Below are 18,135 nucleotides of genomic sequence, written 5' to 3' on the forward strand. Positions count from 1 at the left end.
CTGTTTGTGCATTTTTCTTCCTAGTAGGAAATGCTTTGGGCCATTTGGAAAATCTGTCCACTATTACCAAAAGATATGAATAACATCCGCATTTTGGCATATGCGTAAAATCTATTTGCAATGACTGAAAAGGTCCTGCAGGTATGGGAAAATGGTCATGTTTGGGCGGATTTACATGTGGATTACAACGGGCACAGATTAAACATCTCTGAATAAATCTCCTGACTTGTTTTTCCAACCCTATTGCAAAAAACAATCTCGAAATGTAGTCTGTCACTGCCTTGTAATTAACATGTGTTGCACCATGTACGTAGGAGATAAGAGTATCATATCCCGATTTGGGTAAAACTATGCATTTATCTCTAAATTTCCATAGACCATCAGCATCTTTGTAGCATTCTTTTTTCTGCCACAGTCTTATTTCCACTTCAGGAGCTTGCTTCTGAAAATTACTCAAATCATTTTTTTTTTTCAATTTGTATGGCAACCACCATATTATTAAACCAAGGTGGAAATGGGGCGTTTATGGTAAGTAAGTAAAATTTATTTGTATAGCACTTCTCACAGAGAGGACTCACAAAGTGCTTCACAGGATTAAAATACAAACAAGAATACATACATACAAACATACAGGTCACATACAGAGGCACAAAAATGAAACAGTTGTTGCAAAACTAAATCACTTAAGACAAGTTAAAGAATGTTTACCTATACAGATATGTTTTTTCTTAAAGATATTAACCGATGCTGCGGCTCTCAAATTCTGTGGGAGGGCGTTCCACAATCTGGGCGCAATGGACTCAAAGGCCCGGTCACCTCTAGTTCTAAGCCTAGTGCAAGGAACTGCCAACAGGCCTTGATCGGCCGACCTAAGTGTCCTACTAGGAACATATACATGCAGCAGGTCAGACAGATACTCAGGTGCCTGATCATGAAGGGCTCTGAATGTTAAAACAAGGATTTTGAACTGGATCCTAAAGCTGACAGGAAGCCAGTGTAGGGAGGCCAGGACGGGAGTAATGTGGCAGTTTTTGGGTGATTTGGTGAACAGCCTGGCAGTGGCATTCTGCACCAGTTGGAGGCGATCTACATGAGTTTTACTGAGACACATGAAAAGAGAGTTGCAGTAATCCAGATGTGATGACACAAAGGCGTGAATGATCATTTCCAGTTCAGCATGTGATTTATGGCTGCTTCCTTAGCATATTGATCAGCTAAATTGTTGCCTTTTGCTACATCTGAGTTTGCTTTTGAATGTGCTGTGCATTTTACTATAGCAATTTGGGCTGGTAACATCATGGCTTACAGTAAGTTTTTTTTTATTAGATCAGCATGTTAAATGGGTTTTCCTGCAGTTATAACAAAAACCCTGATTTTCCCATATTTTGCTAAAATCATGCGCAACTGAAAAAGCGTATTTGGAATCTGTATAAATGGTGACGGCCTTATCTTCTGCAATTAAGCATGCCCTGTCAACGCTATCAATTCCGCTGCTTGTGCTGATGATACTGGTAGTCTATAGGCTTTCACACATTGATCTTGGTCATCCATGATTGCATAACCTGATAATGTAGTTTTGTCAATGGGGCGCATGGAGGATCCATCACAATATAAAATAAAGTTACAATTTTCTAACAGCGTTTGTTGTAAATCAGTTCTTACACTTGACATTACATACATTACATTTATCAATTCCATTCAATCATGAGTACAATCTTCATTTTTCTTGAAATCATTATTGCATGGTGGAGACCATGCAATAATGATTTCAAATGAATAGCGGGATTCGTGTGAGTTGTAGTTGAAATAGTGAGATTTTGGGTTCCTGTTAAAGGGATAGTGCACCCAAAACTGTAAATTCAGCCATTATCTACTCACCCATATGCCGAGGGAGGCTCAGGTGATGTTTTAGAGTCCTCACATCCCTTGCGGAGATCCAAGGGGAGAGGAGGTAGCAACACAACTCCACCTAATGAAGGCTGACGACACCCCAGATTAAAACGTCCAAAAAAAAAAACCACATAATTGAAACCACAAAATATCTCCATACAACTCGTCCGTAGTGATCCAAATGTCCTGAAGCCCCAACATAAAAAGTCGTTTGGAAAAACGTCATTTAAAATCTGTTTTTAGCCTCATTGTAGCCTGTAGCTCTAACTCCTTCTCTGTACACTGTGCTCATGTGTGTGCATTTGCGCGCGAGACCGTGAGACATGGGCACCGCCTTCATGTGTGTTCACGTGCTTTCGCAAGCACGCACACGTGAGCTCGTCCCCCATGTCCCCCTGTCGGTATCCCTAATTATTCCATAACATATTCATTGGTCTATTTTCAGTAGGTAATTGAGATTGTTGATCATTACCTAATGTGGCCTGTTGTGCATTATTCTGAGAGGTAAATGAAGCTCTAGGTTGTACAGGAGTATAAGGTTGCCTTTGAGGTCCAGCAGTCATTTGATATTCCTCCTGCCTCTTTATTATACAATTTGTAGCCCAGTGTCCTGCTCTTAAGCAATAGTGACATCTGTCTATGTCTACCATGGGTCTGCGGCTCCTTTTTCTTCGACTGAAACCTCAACCTCTTTGGGAGGGGTAGCTGTAGCCTATTTTAGGTGTAGGAGCCCCACTTTGACCTGGGCCCCCGTATATCCTATTTCTGCCTCTTAGATTTAGATTTGACTGTTGTAAACAATCCAACAGCATCTAATTCTCTTATCTTCTTTAGCAACACATTTGGGCTAAGTGAATACATTTCAGGTGTGGATAACTTTAAAGTATAAGCAGCATTTTGATCTAGACCATTTAAAAAACATTGATATGAAAAAAATAAGCATGGGAATAATTTTGACGATATCTTTACTAGATTTCGTCTCTGCGTGCCCCGTGCCAGAACAAGCCAATAACCAATCATATTCGTCATCTAATTCATATGCAGGAGGGTTAAGTTTGTCTTCTTTTTTTTTTTCTCAAAAATGTAAAATGTTTGTTACTATCTGATTTATATAATACTATTTAGTCAGATTTGGTGTACTGTGTGATTGATCCCTATGTTTGGAGCCATGGGAGGGAAGTTGATTGGTTTGCAAGTAACTAAGGTCCACCTTCAGCTGTGCAGTAACGCCCTTCTTGTGTATAAATAGCTGGATTGATTGTATGTGTCTTCAAACGCTCTGAAGAAGGCCATGTGCCAAAACGCGTTAGCATTTGTTTTTGATGTGAGCCATTAAAAGAAGTCAAATGTGAGTACTTTGTCCGCCTCCTTAACTTGGCAATTTCAGATGTGCTACTATTTTTACATTTTTGATCATATGCAGGAGGCTTAGTGAGTGTAGGGAGAGATGGATACAGAGCAGTATGCTTGACAGCAGTGTGTGTTGGTTCAGGTGTCACTGTCTCTTGTGTCATGAAAGACAACTGTTTACTCTTTTTCTTTTCTATTTCCAGTACATTCCCTGGCCACTGTTGACTCATCAATTTAGCGAAACTTCCATCTCTAGGGTATCTATTGTCTGTCCACTCAGATATATCTGTTAGAAAGAGTTCAATACAATAAAATCCTAGTTTAGTTTGCATCCATTCTCTCGGTGTCATCTGCTCAAATGTTTTCGTTGGGATATTTTTCAAATAAGTGTTCGTCTTTAGTAATTTTTTCATAGCATTACGCTATTTTTGGTAAGTCCTGCTCTGATCTGTTCTTAATTTGTATTGCTTGACATTGTGATGGTTTACTCACTTTATGTCCCATGGTTAAATTTTATACGCTAATAACACAAATATACATGCATCCGCGTATTAAGGAAGAACTCGTTCATAAGTTTTTTTGTAAACAGAAATTAATAATTTATTTATTTTTTAAAGATATTTTTTGGGGCTTTTTAGCCTTTAATGTATAGGACAGACAAGTGTGAAGGGGGAGAGAGAGAGGGAGTGACATGCAGCAAAGGGCCACAGGCTGGAGTCGAACCCGGCCACTGCGGCAACAGCCTTGTACATGGGGCGCCTGCTCTACCACTAAGCCACCAGCACCCCAGGAATTAATAATTTAAACATAAATTAATAATTTGTGTTGTTTTAATTTCATGGACTAGTCTTAAGTCTGCTGCGTCTCAATGCTGCTCGATCAATCAAGACTTACACTTGCCAGTGTCTATCTAATCAATAATAGTTATCCTATCAATGACCACAAGACAACCCCCCTATCGTCCTTACCACACATAAACACCTATCATCCAAAGAAATCAGGGCCGACAAGTGGTCCGTCTGTTCAGGGCAACAGTTATCACAATTAACACCTGCTGCTGAGCATCGGGGCCGTCAAGCGGTCAGTCCGTCCCAGAACAGCAGTGTGCGTATCTCTGATGACGCATTCAATTTAAGACCGTCTATCTTTGTCCTAAAAAAAACTTACAACACACCACCTTATTCACACAATACACAAAACATCACGTATCTGCCTATTTGGTGAGCATGCCCATATAATGTGTGGTAACTTTGATACACAGCAGTACAGAGCCTTTCAGAATAAATCAGTAATAAGTAATGTGAGTAATTCCTCAGAATCATCCACAGAGCTACTCAGGTACTTTTAGGGTGACCATATTTTGATTTCCAAAAAAGAGGACACTCAGCCGGCCACGACATAGCCTACTTAAATGATACTCGCAGTTTACTCAAGATGCCTTAAAAATTTTAATATATTTAAAATCTATATGTATGGGTAGAAGATTCAGTTATATTACAAAATAATATCTCTCAAAGACAGAAATTCAGATAGGCCTCTATAGGGGACACATACACACCCTAGAGTGTGGCGATCCGAGCCCGATGGTACCCGACGGGTCGGGCCGGGGTTGGTCAAAAATGTAGCTATAAATTGTATTCGGGCTCGGATCGGATTCAGTCAGCTTTCAGTGAAAATGTAGTGTAAAAATATATAAAATCCTATTGTCTGTCCTGTTTATTGCTTGGGCACTGTTATTTACGTGACAACACCTGAACATAACACACACACACACACACACATTGGCTGTTTGTTTCTACCTCTCTCCTCTCTGGAAGTCTCGGACCTCCAGCCGCCCGCCTCCGCCTTGATTAAACGCTGAAAATAAAATAAAAGAGGGAGACAGGTTTTTCCTATTTTATCTTATTTTGTTTTATTTCTCCCTCTCCTCTTGCTAGAAGCGTCGGACCTCCCGCCTCCCGCTCCCGTCTCAAACACGGAGGTCTCCCTCTCCGCAGCTGAGCACCCACAGCGCACGCCCGGCCTGTTAAATAGCCTGTAACCACCGTGTGACACAAACTCAGTGCTTTGGTCATTAAATAATGTCGGGCTTGGTTCGGGTTTGGACAGAAATATGCTGCCCGTGCCGCACTTAATAGCTAACACATACACACACACACACACACACACACACACACACAAACACACGGAAAACCGGACATTATCATCACTTTATAAAAACCCCCCGGGCACCCCGGACGGGACGTGAAAAGTGGACATGTCTGGGCAAAAGAGGACGTTTGGTCAGTCTAGGTACTTTTCACGTGCGCCTTGAAGGTAAGCAAAAAAACTTTATGTATGTAGAGATTATTAGATTAGTAGTAGTAGGTGTTTCTGTGATGATCTAGAGAATTCAAGGTTGATCACGGAGTTCTTTCTTAATGCACGTTTTATTACGAGCTCGGATCAACAATGGCTACATGCAGAAGCTATGTGATGATTGTGAGCAGAGAGAGACACAGTTTATATAGGATGGTGGCATGTATATTGTTACCTAAAATGGTGCTCTGACACATTTAACTTGACCTTGGGCCAACTAAAATGAGTCTAACTTGTCTATTCATCAGTAAGCCTAGCACTTCTGACGCTATGAGGAATATGATCCCCTGGGGGGTCTTGACCAAGTATCCATTGGTCAGTGGAGATGTAAAAATACATACTAACAATATGGAAAATAAAATCTACAGCTTAAACTGTATTTAATATAATGTCAGTGCTGTAGCACTCAACAAGGTCGCCCACAGGACAGAACAGGCAACATGCCCTCTTCCCCTCCCACCCCCAAACCAGAACACTCTACTGCAGTGAGACAAACTGGGAGGCAGCTACGCCAAGCTAACTCATAAGAAGATGGTTAGTAACACCATTTTTAGAGCAATAATAGAAGATCTTCTAATAATCTACAGGTCTGCTGTTTGGAGCCACATCAGTTTCACTGTGAATAATGAGGGCAATGGAGAGAGAGAGTGGTGGATTGAAACACACTAAGCCACAAAGCTACAGACTCTCCTTAGCAGCTAACCCGGTGGCAAAGTATCATACTCGACCCCTGAGCCGAAGCACAAGCCGCTGCACAGTGACAGAGTCTCTTTAGTAGCTATGCCAGCAGCACACACAATTATTGCTGTGCAGCAGCAACCTCCCGTTCAGCAGCTAATGTTAGCACAAAGCACAAACCAACAGCAGTGAGCAGTGACTGCTGGCAGGCTGGGTAGGAGATTCTGGCTGATAGACTGAAAGGTATGTTAGTGACAGCCATTTAGCTTGTGTTCAAATGACTGTGGCATTTAACAGAGATGTTTATTCATGTATTTATTAGACTGAGAGAGCTCAGAGAGCTCGTAGGATGTAGGGAACTCGCTGCTCACACACAATAGGCAATAGAAACAACATTGATTCTATATGCTGTAATGTCAGTAGTAGCCTAACATTGTTAACTTCAGGCCAATTTCTAAACTGCCATTTTTGTCCATAATTTTAGAGAAAGTGTTTTTTATTCAGATCCAATCATTCTTAGTGGCTAATGATATCTATGAGAAGTTTCAGTCTGGCTTTAAACCATGCCATAGCACTGAGACAACACTGCTGAAAATTTTTAATGATCTAATGATAACTGTTGACTCAGGAAACCCTGCTATGCTAGCGCTCCTTGATTTGACAGCTGCCTTTGACACTGTGGATCATGGGATCCTCTTAGCACGACTGGAGCAGTGGGTGGGCATTACAGGCTCCGCTCTCTCATGGTCCCAGTCCTATTTGACTGATCAGAGTTTTTCTGTGCAGCTAGGTGATTTCACCTCATCCTCAGCCCCTTTCATCTCTGGGGTCCCCCAAGGCTCCATCCTCGGGCTGATTCTTTTCTTGCTTTATATGTTACCATTAGGGTCAATTTTCAAGAATTATAATCTTTCCTTTCATTGTTATGCCGATGATGTTCAGATCTACCTGCCATTAACATCAAAATCCAATGACTCTGTACAGACATTGCTTGATTGCCTAAACGATGTTAAATCCTGGATGACCGCAAACTTATTGAACCTAAATGAAAACAAGACTGAAATCATAATGTTTGGATGTGGTCCAGCAGATTTTCCTGCTGGCTTTCTGGGCCCCCTTACACCAAACATCCGGTCATCAGTGAAAAATCTTGGTGTAATATTTGATGACAGGCTGAAATTTGATCGCCAGGTTAGTTCGGTCGTGAAAAACAACTTTTTCCATTTGAGGATTTTATCGAAAGTAAAAGGGTACCTGCCACGTAGAGATCTCGAGACTGTAATCCATGCTTTTATTAACATATGACTGGATTACTGTAACTCACTGTATTTTGGCCTGGATCACTCACTCTTGCACCGCCTGCAACTGGTACAAAATGCAGCTGCCTCACTGGCAAACACAAATGTGACCACATATCCCCTGTCCTAGCTTCGCTGCACTGGCTCCTGGTTGCTTTTAGAATAGATTTTAAAATTTTATTGTTTGTTTTCAAAGCTCTTAATGGCCTAGCCCCCCAGTACTTGACTGAGCTCGTTCGTATTCATGCCCCTGCCAGAACACTGAGATCCTCAAATCAGCTGCTACTGGTCACCCCCAAAATGAGGCTAAAAACCAAAGGTGACCGAGGTTTTGTGGCGGCAGCCCCTAGGCTCCGGAACAACCTGCCCTGGCACATCCGCTCTGCAGGATCGATTGAGGTTTTTAAATCCTCCTTAAAAGCTCACCTCTTCTCCCTGGCTTTTAATCGAGCTTAAGCGGACATCTGGCAAAATCTTAATTAAAATTTAATTTGTTTTATTTTATTTTATTCTATTTTATTGCACTCTGTTTATGTATTTTAGTATTTATTTTAGTTGCGGCATAGTATGGGTTACGTTTAACATCCATGCTGCTTTTAATCTGTACAGCACTATAAATAAAGTTTGAGTTGAGTTGAGTTGAGTTTTTATATAGTAGGAAAGGGGTTATGTTAAGGATGGCTCTAGTGCGTAATCAAGCCATGATTTTAGGCTCACCCAAAAAATCCTGGTCACAAAAATGGTGAAAAACAGTTCAAGGGTCTAACTCTACACTTCACTGTTACACAGTTCCTAGTCTTTTCACGTTTTCAATAAGTATTTTGTAACATGTGTTTAGTGTTTAGGAAGAAATCACTGATTTTGCTTTACCCACACTTTAACAAGCCCATTTCAGCTAGACCTTAATTCCTGCTTTGTACAAAAAACCAAAAGCCCAAATTATGTCAGTTTTCATACATTTACAATTTTAAAAATCAAGGGAATTTCTCTGGCATTTCAACTCTTGCTGTATCATAACCAAACCGTGACACCACTGTTTCAAACTGAACTGTAAATATTGTGCATCATTACACCGCCATAAGCCACAACTGTGAATAATTTTAATTTTACTGTAACCAGGTAAACTAAAAATAATCCTCTTGACATGACAGAAACAAAATATTCTGACACTTCAGAGGAGGCAGGGTTTTGACTCAATGAATAGAAAAATCTCTTGACGGATTTGATGGAACTCAAGATTCATCCTGAGAATACTAGCTTTCCTGTCTGATGTTTAGAAAAACAGTTTTTACTGTTAGATCCTGACCAATCCTGCCATTGTGTCAGGGCACAAAGTTGTTGCTGCTTTGTCATCCTGTGAAGTTACGCACAGCCTATCTCCCAAAGTAGTGCCTGTAGATGAAACACCTGTATGATATGTGGTGGTGTATGATGACTGCATGTGTTAAATCAACTGAACAGAAAAGATAAGATGTTTTACAAGTTGTTGTGGGAAACATCAGTACTGGCATTTCTGTGGATCTCCAGGCCACTGGATTACATTCATATGGATAATATTAATGGTAAGACTCTTCCTCTTCCTGATGCACCACCATTTGTTGCTAAAATGCTGTATAGAGGTAAAAGGAATTGTGGAGGAGGCAATCATTATCTGTGGGATCTTGTGACCTCTTGTATTTAATACAACTGTGCACATTTGTAAATGATGCAAAACACTTGCTACCATGGCCTAGCTTATAACTTATTATTAATTAACTGGTTATTATTATTCAGGCATGTGATTGGCAAAGGACAAAAAAGCAGGAAAATATACAGAGTGCAGAGCATGATGAGGTAGCCCCCCCCCACTGAAACCAGCAGACTCAAAAAATCCATTCAACAGCTCCACCATCAACAGTCAGACAAACACAGCTCCTTATTTACTGCCTAATTATAGGTGCAAACTCCTGCTGATGACTGATGCTGCTCCAATGTCAGTATTTTGCAAGCTAGCAAAACATCCAGGCACTGACTATTAACTGGCCTTTACCAACCTGTTGGCACACAGATCTCATACCACATTAGAAAATAATTGCAAGCTCTGCCATTCTTGCCTTCTTAATTTGAAGCATTTATAATACATTTCATAGAAGAAGTTATCATTCTATTGTCTTCTCAATTATATTTAAGTACTTTTTCAAAGACTCAGTTAAAAATGTGTGATTTTCATGTGTTCCAATACTTACATTCCTGAGTGTCAAAGTCAAGGATTTCAAGCACCTTGCACAAACCCTGATATTAGTGTGTAGTGTACAAATTGTTCTCTCACATAAGTTGCCTTCATCCTCTGGCTTTTGTGCATCAACTACTTTCAACTTTGAATCTTCTGTCATATTCACAATCAAATTAACCATCTGATAATCATCTAGACCTTCCCTCAGCATTCACCAAGGACTTCAGTGTGAAGGCTGTGATGAAAACCTCGGTCCTGCTGACCTGGGAAGTACCAGAAACTTACAAATCTCAGGTGCCTCTCAAGGTAAGATCAGCCTGTGCTTCCACTGAGATAGAGGCTGCAGCACTGAGACATTACAACCACTGAATTTAACAACTAAAAGAGGTTTCTTACTGATAATATAAGGCCAAGTAGTATTTTATGTGAACATCAATAAATCTGGTTAGGCAGTAGAGACCAAAGAATTAAAACTAGGGTCAGATTTATATATTCAGGTACCATTTCAAACTGCTTCTGAGACAATGATATCCATCTGTGTAGATGGAAACCAAATGAGAACCAGAAAACAACCAATTAAAGGTGCCTGAACCTGAATTAGCACTGAAAAAACCCCACACCTATTGGTTGTAGATTATAAGTAATAATAATAAAGTACTGTATAAATTGTATATGCAAAAGTTATTGTCATTAACATAATATGCTGTCATGACTACAATAATAGAAAACATGTTTTCCATTAATAGTTCAGTTTAGGACTAGATGTTACAATTCCTTGATGCACATACTTGAGACTATGGAATGGAGTGATAGTGCTGTCTGGGGGTTTCTGAGTGAGAGCCAAAGGGTTAAGGTTAGATGGATAGAAAAGTAGGAAAGTTGTTTTTTGTACTCCTTAACAGAACAGCTGCTGTGCAAATCATCAAGACAGTTTGCACCATGTAAGATTCTGTCTGTAACTAGGGTTGCCACATTCGATTTGTGGAAAACCAGGACATTTGACGCGTGATGCAGGACGTAAAACCATATTTATAAATATACTATGTTATCAATTGTAGGACTCCCTATTGCCTTTCTTACCTCTGTTTGACCTGACTGCAGCCAAGCTGATAACACTCAGCAGTCAGACACAGCTGTTGCTCTCCTTTTTTGACCATTTATGTATATAAGCTTCACTAACTACACCTGACCATTTACTGAAGTCATAAGAAAAGTTACTAATGTAAGAGTAGCATGAGTATGCTGGGTTCATACTATGTACATGACAAAAACAGGAGCACATAACCTCAGTCTTTAATGGGTAAAAGAGACTGGTTGCCATGGACACAGACACACAGATGGAGTACATCAGTGGCTGAAAAGGGTTGGGGTTAGGGTGAAAACATACAGAAACCTATGAATCATTTTTGTCAAGCTGTTTCAGAGCGATCCAGGCTTTTGATGCACGTGGATTTGTCAAAACCTACATTAGACATTTTAATCATCCCAACAGCAACACGAGACACAAGAGTAGCCTAACTGTAACATCCTGTCAGAGGCTTTAAAAAAAAGTAATCTCTGCACTCCAATGTGTCAGCTATGAAGTGTAAAGCGGTCACAGTACAGCCAGGAATACAGTAGCCTACTAACTGCACAAAATAACGTGAAATGACTGGATAGCCTACCTAAGACAGTGACAGCCCATGCAGCAGTTGCTAGGTGATGAGGTAAACTTTCATATTTCTGCTACCAATTAAAAAGAAGTGTAGGCATATGGCCAGTTGTTGCTGTGATCTACTCATTTATACCTTTTTACATGCACGGGATCGGATGTGTAAACATAAAGAGTAAAAAAACAGAACAGTAGAGGGTCCATTTACTTTGGAACAATATGTGTCCCATGAAAGAATAATCATTTTCGCTCAAAAAAACAGAAAAAGAAACAATCCAGGGAAAAACAAAATGTGTGGCAACCCTTCCGTGGAATTCAACTTTATGAATGGCTATTTGTTAAGCGGCCTGACTGTCTTGTCACTCAGCCTTTGGCACTATGTAGCTGTAATAATAAGCAAAAGTGCAGAAAGGATAGTTTATGACCATGAACTGATAAAATTAAGCAGGTAAATAATGCTTTTGTTTATGTATGTACATATATATATATATATATATATATATATATATGTACATATATATATATATATATATATACTGCATTTAGCACCTTGTAAAGCAGGGAACACAGGAGGCAGCAACATCACTAAGTTTAACAGCACTTTAAAACAGACAGAATAATACAGGAAAAGTAAAATAGAGCTACAAATAGAATGAATATTATAGAATATTTTTTGAAATGTGCTTACTCGCTGTCTGGGTGAGAATGATGTTCACCATGTTATGAGCCTTAGGTACAGAGCTGGAGTGCTGACAGGTTATCTTAGCTTATCTTAGCCTAGCAAAAAGGCTGGAAATAGGGAAACAGCTAGCCTGGCACTGTGTAAAGTGAACATATACACCAACCAAAATCTTAAAATACTTATGGGGATTTTGGTGCAGGAACTATTTTTTAGCAAACAACATCAAGGATCAGTTACTGTGTGTAGCTTCCTAAAGTCTTAGAGTGACTTTGCCAGGTAAGTCATCATCTTGCTAGCACTGAGACCTAAACCAAAACCTGTTCTCATAGTATCGGACAACCTGTGCTAAAGCCAGAGGAGCTGCACAGAAGTGCTGGACGTATGTTTAAACTGTTTATTTTATTCTTATGCTTCAAATAGCATAAGCATGGGGGCTCTACTGCAAATAGCAGGCAAATTATTGTTTAACATTTCTGTCTGTGTATGAATTAACCAAACAAGGCAGGTGGTAATCAGTGAGCTTTAGAGGTGTGGGGAGGTATCATTTTTCACTTTTCACCCTGCCAGACTAGCCGTCACCACCTGCTTCCAGCATTTATACTAAACTTAGCAAAACAGCTGCTGACTCCAGCTTCAAATTTAGCATTTGAATATAGGAGCAGTGCCAATCTTATCAACTCGATAAGAAGGGAATTAGCATATTTCCCACAACGCTGAGCAATTCCTATAAGGTCAGAGGATGATGCGTCAAAGGGATGAATCAAAAGTGCAAGGAAGATAAGGGTGAAAGCATTAAACATTAATACATTATGCCGATGCTGAACTTTTACAATACAAGTTTCTAAGGCACAAATATTTTTGAAATAGCTTTAGCTTTGTTTTTATTTGTTTATCTGCTTTTTTTATTACTTACTCCACAATTGTTTTTCATTAGATAATTTAGAAAAGGTATTTTCTTTTTTTGTGTGTGTGTTAAAATCAGTGCTTTACACAACCATAGTAGTAAACATTATGTAACCAATCAAACCTTTATCAGTGTTGGTAAAGAACTTCATCCTGGCTTCAGATCCTGTACAACCAGCACAGTGTGGAGGTTCCAGGCAACCTGAAGAGGAAGCTGATCACACAGCTGCAGCCAGATACAGATTATTCCTTCGTCCTAATGAGCAGGGGGAACAGTGCCGGTGGCCTCCAGCAGCAGGTTTCCATTCGTACAGCTCCAGACCTGCTGAAGATGAAACCAGCTCGATTCCAACACCATGTAGAGGAGGTTGGGAAAGTGACCATCAGTCTGCCCAGGATCCCCGCTGCAGTTTCCGTCAGGTCTGTGCAGTTTGTTTGTCTGAGGGGAAACCTACTGAAAGAATAAGGGATGATTCATGATTTAAGAGATGGCTCTGACATGTGGTCTCTCCTTTTCACATATCAATTCGAAATTAAAGTTGTGGAAAGTAATTAAAGCTTGCATCACCCATTAATGCAATCATTTCCTGAAAACACCCAAAAATGTAATAACATTTGTACTTAACCTTATCAAAAATATAATGAAATCCAATAATATAATAACTTGATCAATCATGTAATAAAATATCCTGAAAGATCTTGACTGATAATGTAATATCATGGCAACAGTTGTGGTATGTCACATGGCTGATACAGGCACCACAGATATTTAAGATTGTGACTTTCGGTCACACAGCATTAAAATCCTTCTAACGTGAACTACTTGCTCATTATTTCTACTTTGCCGGATATTTCTTCGGTCCAGCACCCACTACACTGGAGACTGGGTTTGTGTTTTACTTTTTTTTTTTATATCTGGGTAAAATGGGTCATTTTACTTTCTGAACCAATGATGTAAAAATTTTGAGTTTTTAGAGAGAGAGAGAGAGAGAGCGAGAGTGAGCGAGCGAGAGAGAGAGAGCACAAGAGCGAGAGAGAGAGAGAGAGAGAGAGAGAGAGAGAGAGAGAGAAGGCTGACAACAGAGAACTACAAGATGGGTGAATCAAAGATAGCTTCAGACCCCCTATCTGAGGGTCAGTGTGGTCAGTCAGAAAAAGACAAGGGAGATAAAGCGGAAACTTTGACTCTCCTCTTTGGGTGTAGAAATGTTGAAAGCCAATTTGTGAGTGAGTATATATCTATGCAATATGTGTTGCAAAAGGGTCTGGGTTAGTACAAAGGATGTTTAGTTGCATCCATGACTCTGTCTGTAAAAAGCATTAGCAAACTAACATCAATTAGCTTTGGGAAGCCTACTAACCAATAACCTAACTGAAAACAATCACAACAGTAGCTCAGTGAATAGCATTAAATCATAATCAACGAAGTTAAACAGTCGTGGTTAGTGTGTACAACTGTAATAATGCCATGCCCAGTTGCCACATTACCAATCCTTGAATGGAGGGAAGAGTTGCTCTGTGGTGTGCTGCTTTTGTTAGCCGGCTTTGGAAGGCTGGAAGAATTGTGGTTCCAGATGCAGTCTTTGCTGTGTCCTTGTTCCAAAGGTGCAGATCTGAGGAGACTGGTCACTCGTTGTTCTTGCAGAGTTGAATGTTGGGGTGCTAACTCAACTTTGTTCTCCTTGTCACTGGAAAGTTAGTTGCACACCTTGTGTTTGGCACACTAACTTGTCTAATCTTCAGGTTCTGTGTCTGCTGGGAGCAGGCCACATTGAGAGCAGAGCTGCAGCTCCTGCTGTGGGCATGCAGAGGTGAGAAAACAGGGGAAGGTGCCTCCTCCTGCCTTCATCCCACCTCGGTCAGAGGCTCAGGAGCAAGAAAGCTGAAGAGAGGAAACTTCTCCTCAAGTTTGGTTGGTAACATCACAGAGTGACATGTCACTGTGAAAGTACTGCCCAATCAAGTTTGAAGACAGGTCTCTCACTTAGGTGTGACAGTGATTTATCCTGAGAGAAATGGCTGTCCTTTGTTTGAAGAACAAAGAACATGCAATCTCAGCCACCATTCCAGATAGCAAGACCCTGAGGAAAAACCTTTACACGTCCAGTTTAGATCTTAAAAGGAAATTTCGGTTTATTTCAACCTGTGTCCTATCGTCCTAAATTTGTTTCAAGTGACTAGTGACATAAAAATAATAGTTAGCATGTTAGCCGTTAGCCTAGGTACAGCCAGGGCGCATAGTAGCGTCAGACCTGTTAAAATGTAAGTGAACGGGCAACCTTCAAGTGCAAAGTTAGTCCACTAAACAAGCTTTTTTTCCCACAAAGACCGCCTCATATCGTTAGGATAAATGTCAGAGAACATATAGAAAACGACATGTAAACGTGTTGTCTTACCTTACCGGTGTGCTGCCATGTTTGTTTACCATTTAGCTCTGCTGTCCAAAGCGCGGCCGAAATATCGCGAGAACAAGCAGCGATCTCATACCGTGCCTGAAATCTCGCGAGCTCTAGATAAAGCCCAACTGGATACTACTCCAGGTGGAGGTGTCTCGTCCTCGGTCACATCCAGACCTTGAAAATAAGGCTGCAACCGGTCCCATTCCTTGCAACAGAGGCATTCCTCTTCTGTGGGCACTGGGGCACAGCATTCACAGGTACACCACCAATCTCCAGAGCTACGCAGCCTTGCAGCAGCCATTCCTCCTCTCTCGTCCTCTACCTGTTGCGCCTCACTCTCTCTCCTCCTCCGTTCTTCAGTTTCACGAAGCTCTTCGTCAGTGTATTCTGGCTCAAATAAATAAGGGCGGCCATCAAACTCTGCAAAATCAAATTCCTCCTCCACAAAGTCGAAGTCTGGCAAAAAGTCAGCCATTATTCTATAAATCTTTCATAAAATAAATGAATGAACTTTTCAGGCTACTGTCCGGTTCTGCCTTCCAGCCGTTGCTGCTTGTTCTCACGAGGCCGCTGTGGCAAGGACACAGCCTTTGTATACGGGGCACCTGCTCTTTCAGGTGAGCTAGTGGGCACCCCACAGATAAGTTATTTTCATCCTTCATAGTTTTAGTCTAGTTTTAGTCAACATCTCTCTATGTATACTCTCAAAACCTTTGACACCACAAATGACTAATCTGAGACAACTAGGATTTGTGCAGGTTCATTGTAAACTCTGACTTGTCCATCTCACTGTTAAGAAGCACGAAAAAAAAAAGGAAAACCTGATTTTTTTCTTAATCTGCAACATGTTAGTCTGGAGGTTTAAACTCATGTCCTCTCACAGAGTTGGTGATTAAAACTAAACTTTAATCTCTGTCATAAAAAACTGATCTGAGTTCAGACTGTTTACTTACAGCACAGCTACACTCACAGATAAGTGAGCCTCCTACCTGCTTGTGAAACAGCATCAACCCACAAACCATTTTGAGTCCGGACTGAATGGAGTCCTATGGAGATCAGCTGTGACATCAGACGGCTGGTGGCTGCTTGCTCTGATGCCGTTAAGCGGCTATCGAGCAGAGCTGCTAACACCCACGGCTGTCACTTACAAACTTCAAAAATCCATTTAACAGCTCCACCATCCACAGTCAAAGACACACAGCTCACAACTCGCACCAACAGCTGACGCTGCAGTGTGAGTGTTTTTGCTGGCTAGGGAAACATACTGGTGCAGACTATTTACTGGAGTTTGCCAGCCTGTCGCTCATGCAACATTTGAAGATAACTGCAAGCAAGGCTGTTCTGAGCTTATAATGTCCCATAGTCCACCACTAACATTTTGTCACATCTTGTCAACGAAAATGAAATGTTGATTTTGTTTTAGTTTTTATTATCAAGATATATTTTTAGCTCGTCATTGCCTGTTTCGCCATAAGAAAAAGGTCTGATGAAAAATTTCCTTCATAGTTTTCATCAGCAAAATTAACACTGCTGAAAACACTTTGCTATCTTATAGTTTTCTCCTGCTTTATGGGCATCAATTATTTTAGTTTTCAGAGTGCAAGGCAGCTGTTAAGAGGAGCCCACAGCTGCTGATTGTTGGGACAAGGTTTCAGGAGTCAGAGTATTTATAAATTTGGGACAGACTGGATAATGTTAAAACATTTTTTTGTTTCATGGCAAAGAAACTATACAAGAAGGAAAGTTCATGATGTCAGCGATGGCATGGTAAATGGTAAATGGACCTGCATTTGTGTAGTGCCTTTCTAGTCATCCGAACAACTCATAGCACTCTTTACATTACGAGTCACATTCACCCATTCACACACACATTCATACACTGGTGGCTGAGGCTACGATACAAGGTGCCACCTGCTACCCAGTTTTTAACACACTCACACACCAATGGAAGCATCATTGGGAGCAATTTGGGATTCAGTATCTTGCTCAAGGATACTTCGACATGCAGATTTTGCATTTTGCATTGGAGCCAGACTTTGGTGTCACTTCGTTTGAAGTCAATAGGTTGGGCATGGCAAATCACACTATAACCCATCATATCTGCCTTGTTTCACTTACTGAAAAATGCTTCCATCAAATAAAAAACAACACATATTACATGATTATGTGTTTATATGCACGTTCATTTTCTTTGTTATTGGGCTTAAAACAGATCATGACTCTGTTTTACGGCCGTGTTTTGGTCCAGCTAATGTTACATCATTATACGTGACCAAACGGCACAGGTCCAATGTGGGTTCAACCTGTTAAGATAAGATAAGATGCCTTTATTGTCACTATATACAGTGATACAGTAAAATTTCAAGTGCCCTCACAGTGACATTTAAGACTTTACATACATTACGTGAATTCATACAGTACAGGCCAAAAGTTTGGACACACCTTCTCATTCAATGCGTTTTCTTTATTTTCATGACTATTTATATTGTAGATTCTCACTGAAGGCATCAAAACTATGAATGAACACATGTGGAGTTATGTACTTAACAAAAAAAGGTGAAATAACTGAAAACATGTTTTATATTCTAGTTTCTTCAAAATAGCCACCCTTTGCTCTGATTACTGCTTTGCACACTCTTGGCATTCTCTCCATGAGCTTCAAGAGGTAGTCACCTGAAATGGTTTCCACTTCACAGGTGTGCCTTATCAGGGTT

General features: G+C 40.5%; 1 protein-coding gene across 16 annotated transcripts in view; it reads left to right on the top strand.

Moving 5' to 3' along the window:
- ptprfa (protein tyrosine phosphatase receptor type Fa) overlaps positions 1-18,135 on the top strand; it is an 888,655-nt gene that overhangs the window by 507,278 nt on the left and 363,242 nt on the right. For 13 of the 16 annotated variants that reach the window (XR_013491747.1, XM_078169090.1, XM_078169094.1 and 10 more), the window contains 2 exons: positions 9,983-10,092; positions 13,186-13,442. Coding sequence is in view for 15 of the 16 variants with exons in the window: in XM_078169090.1 (XP_078025216.1) it covers positions 9,983-10,092; positions 13,186-13,442 (367 nt within the window). In the remaining variant the exon portion in view is untranslated. The remainder of the gene's footprint in view (positions 1-9,982; positions 10,093-13,185; positions 13,443-18,135) is intronic. The other 3 variants (XM_078169092.1, XM_078169096.1, XM_078169093.1) reach the window with 1 other exon arrangement.

This window comes from Epinephelus lanceolatus, chromosome 6, assembly GCF_041903045.1.
Source record: "Epinephelus lanceolatus isolate andai-2023 chromosome 6, ASM4190304v1, whole genome shotgun sequence".
Classification (NCBI taxonomy): Eukaryota; Metazoa; Chordata; class Actinopteri; order Perciformes; family Serranidae; genus Epinephelus; species Epinephelus lanceolatus.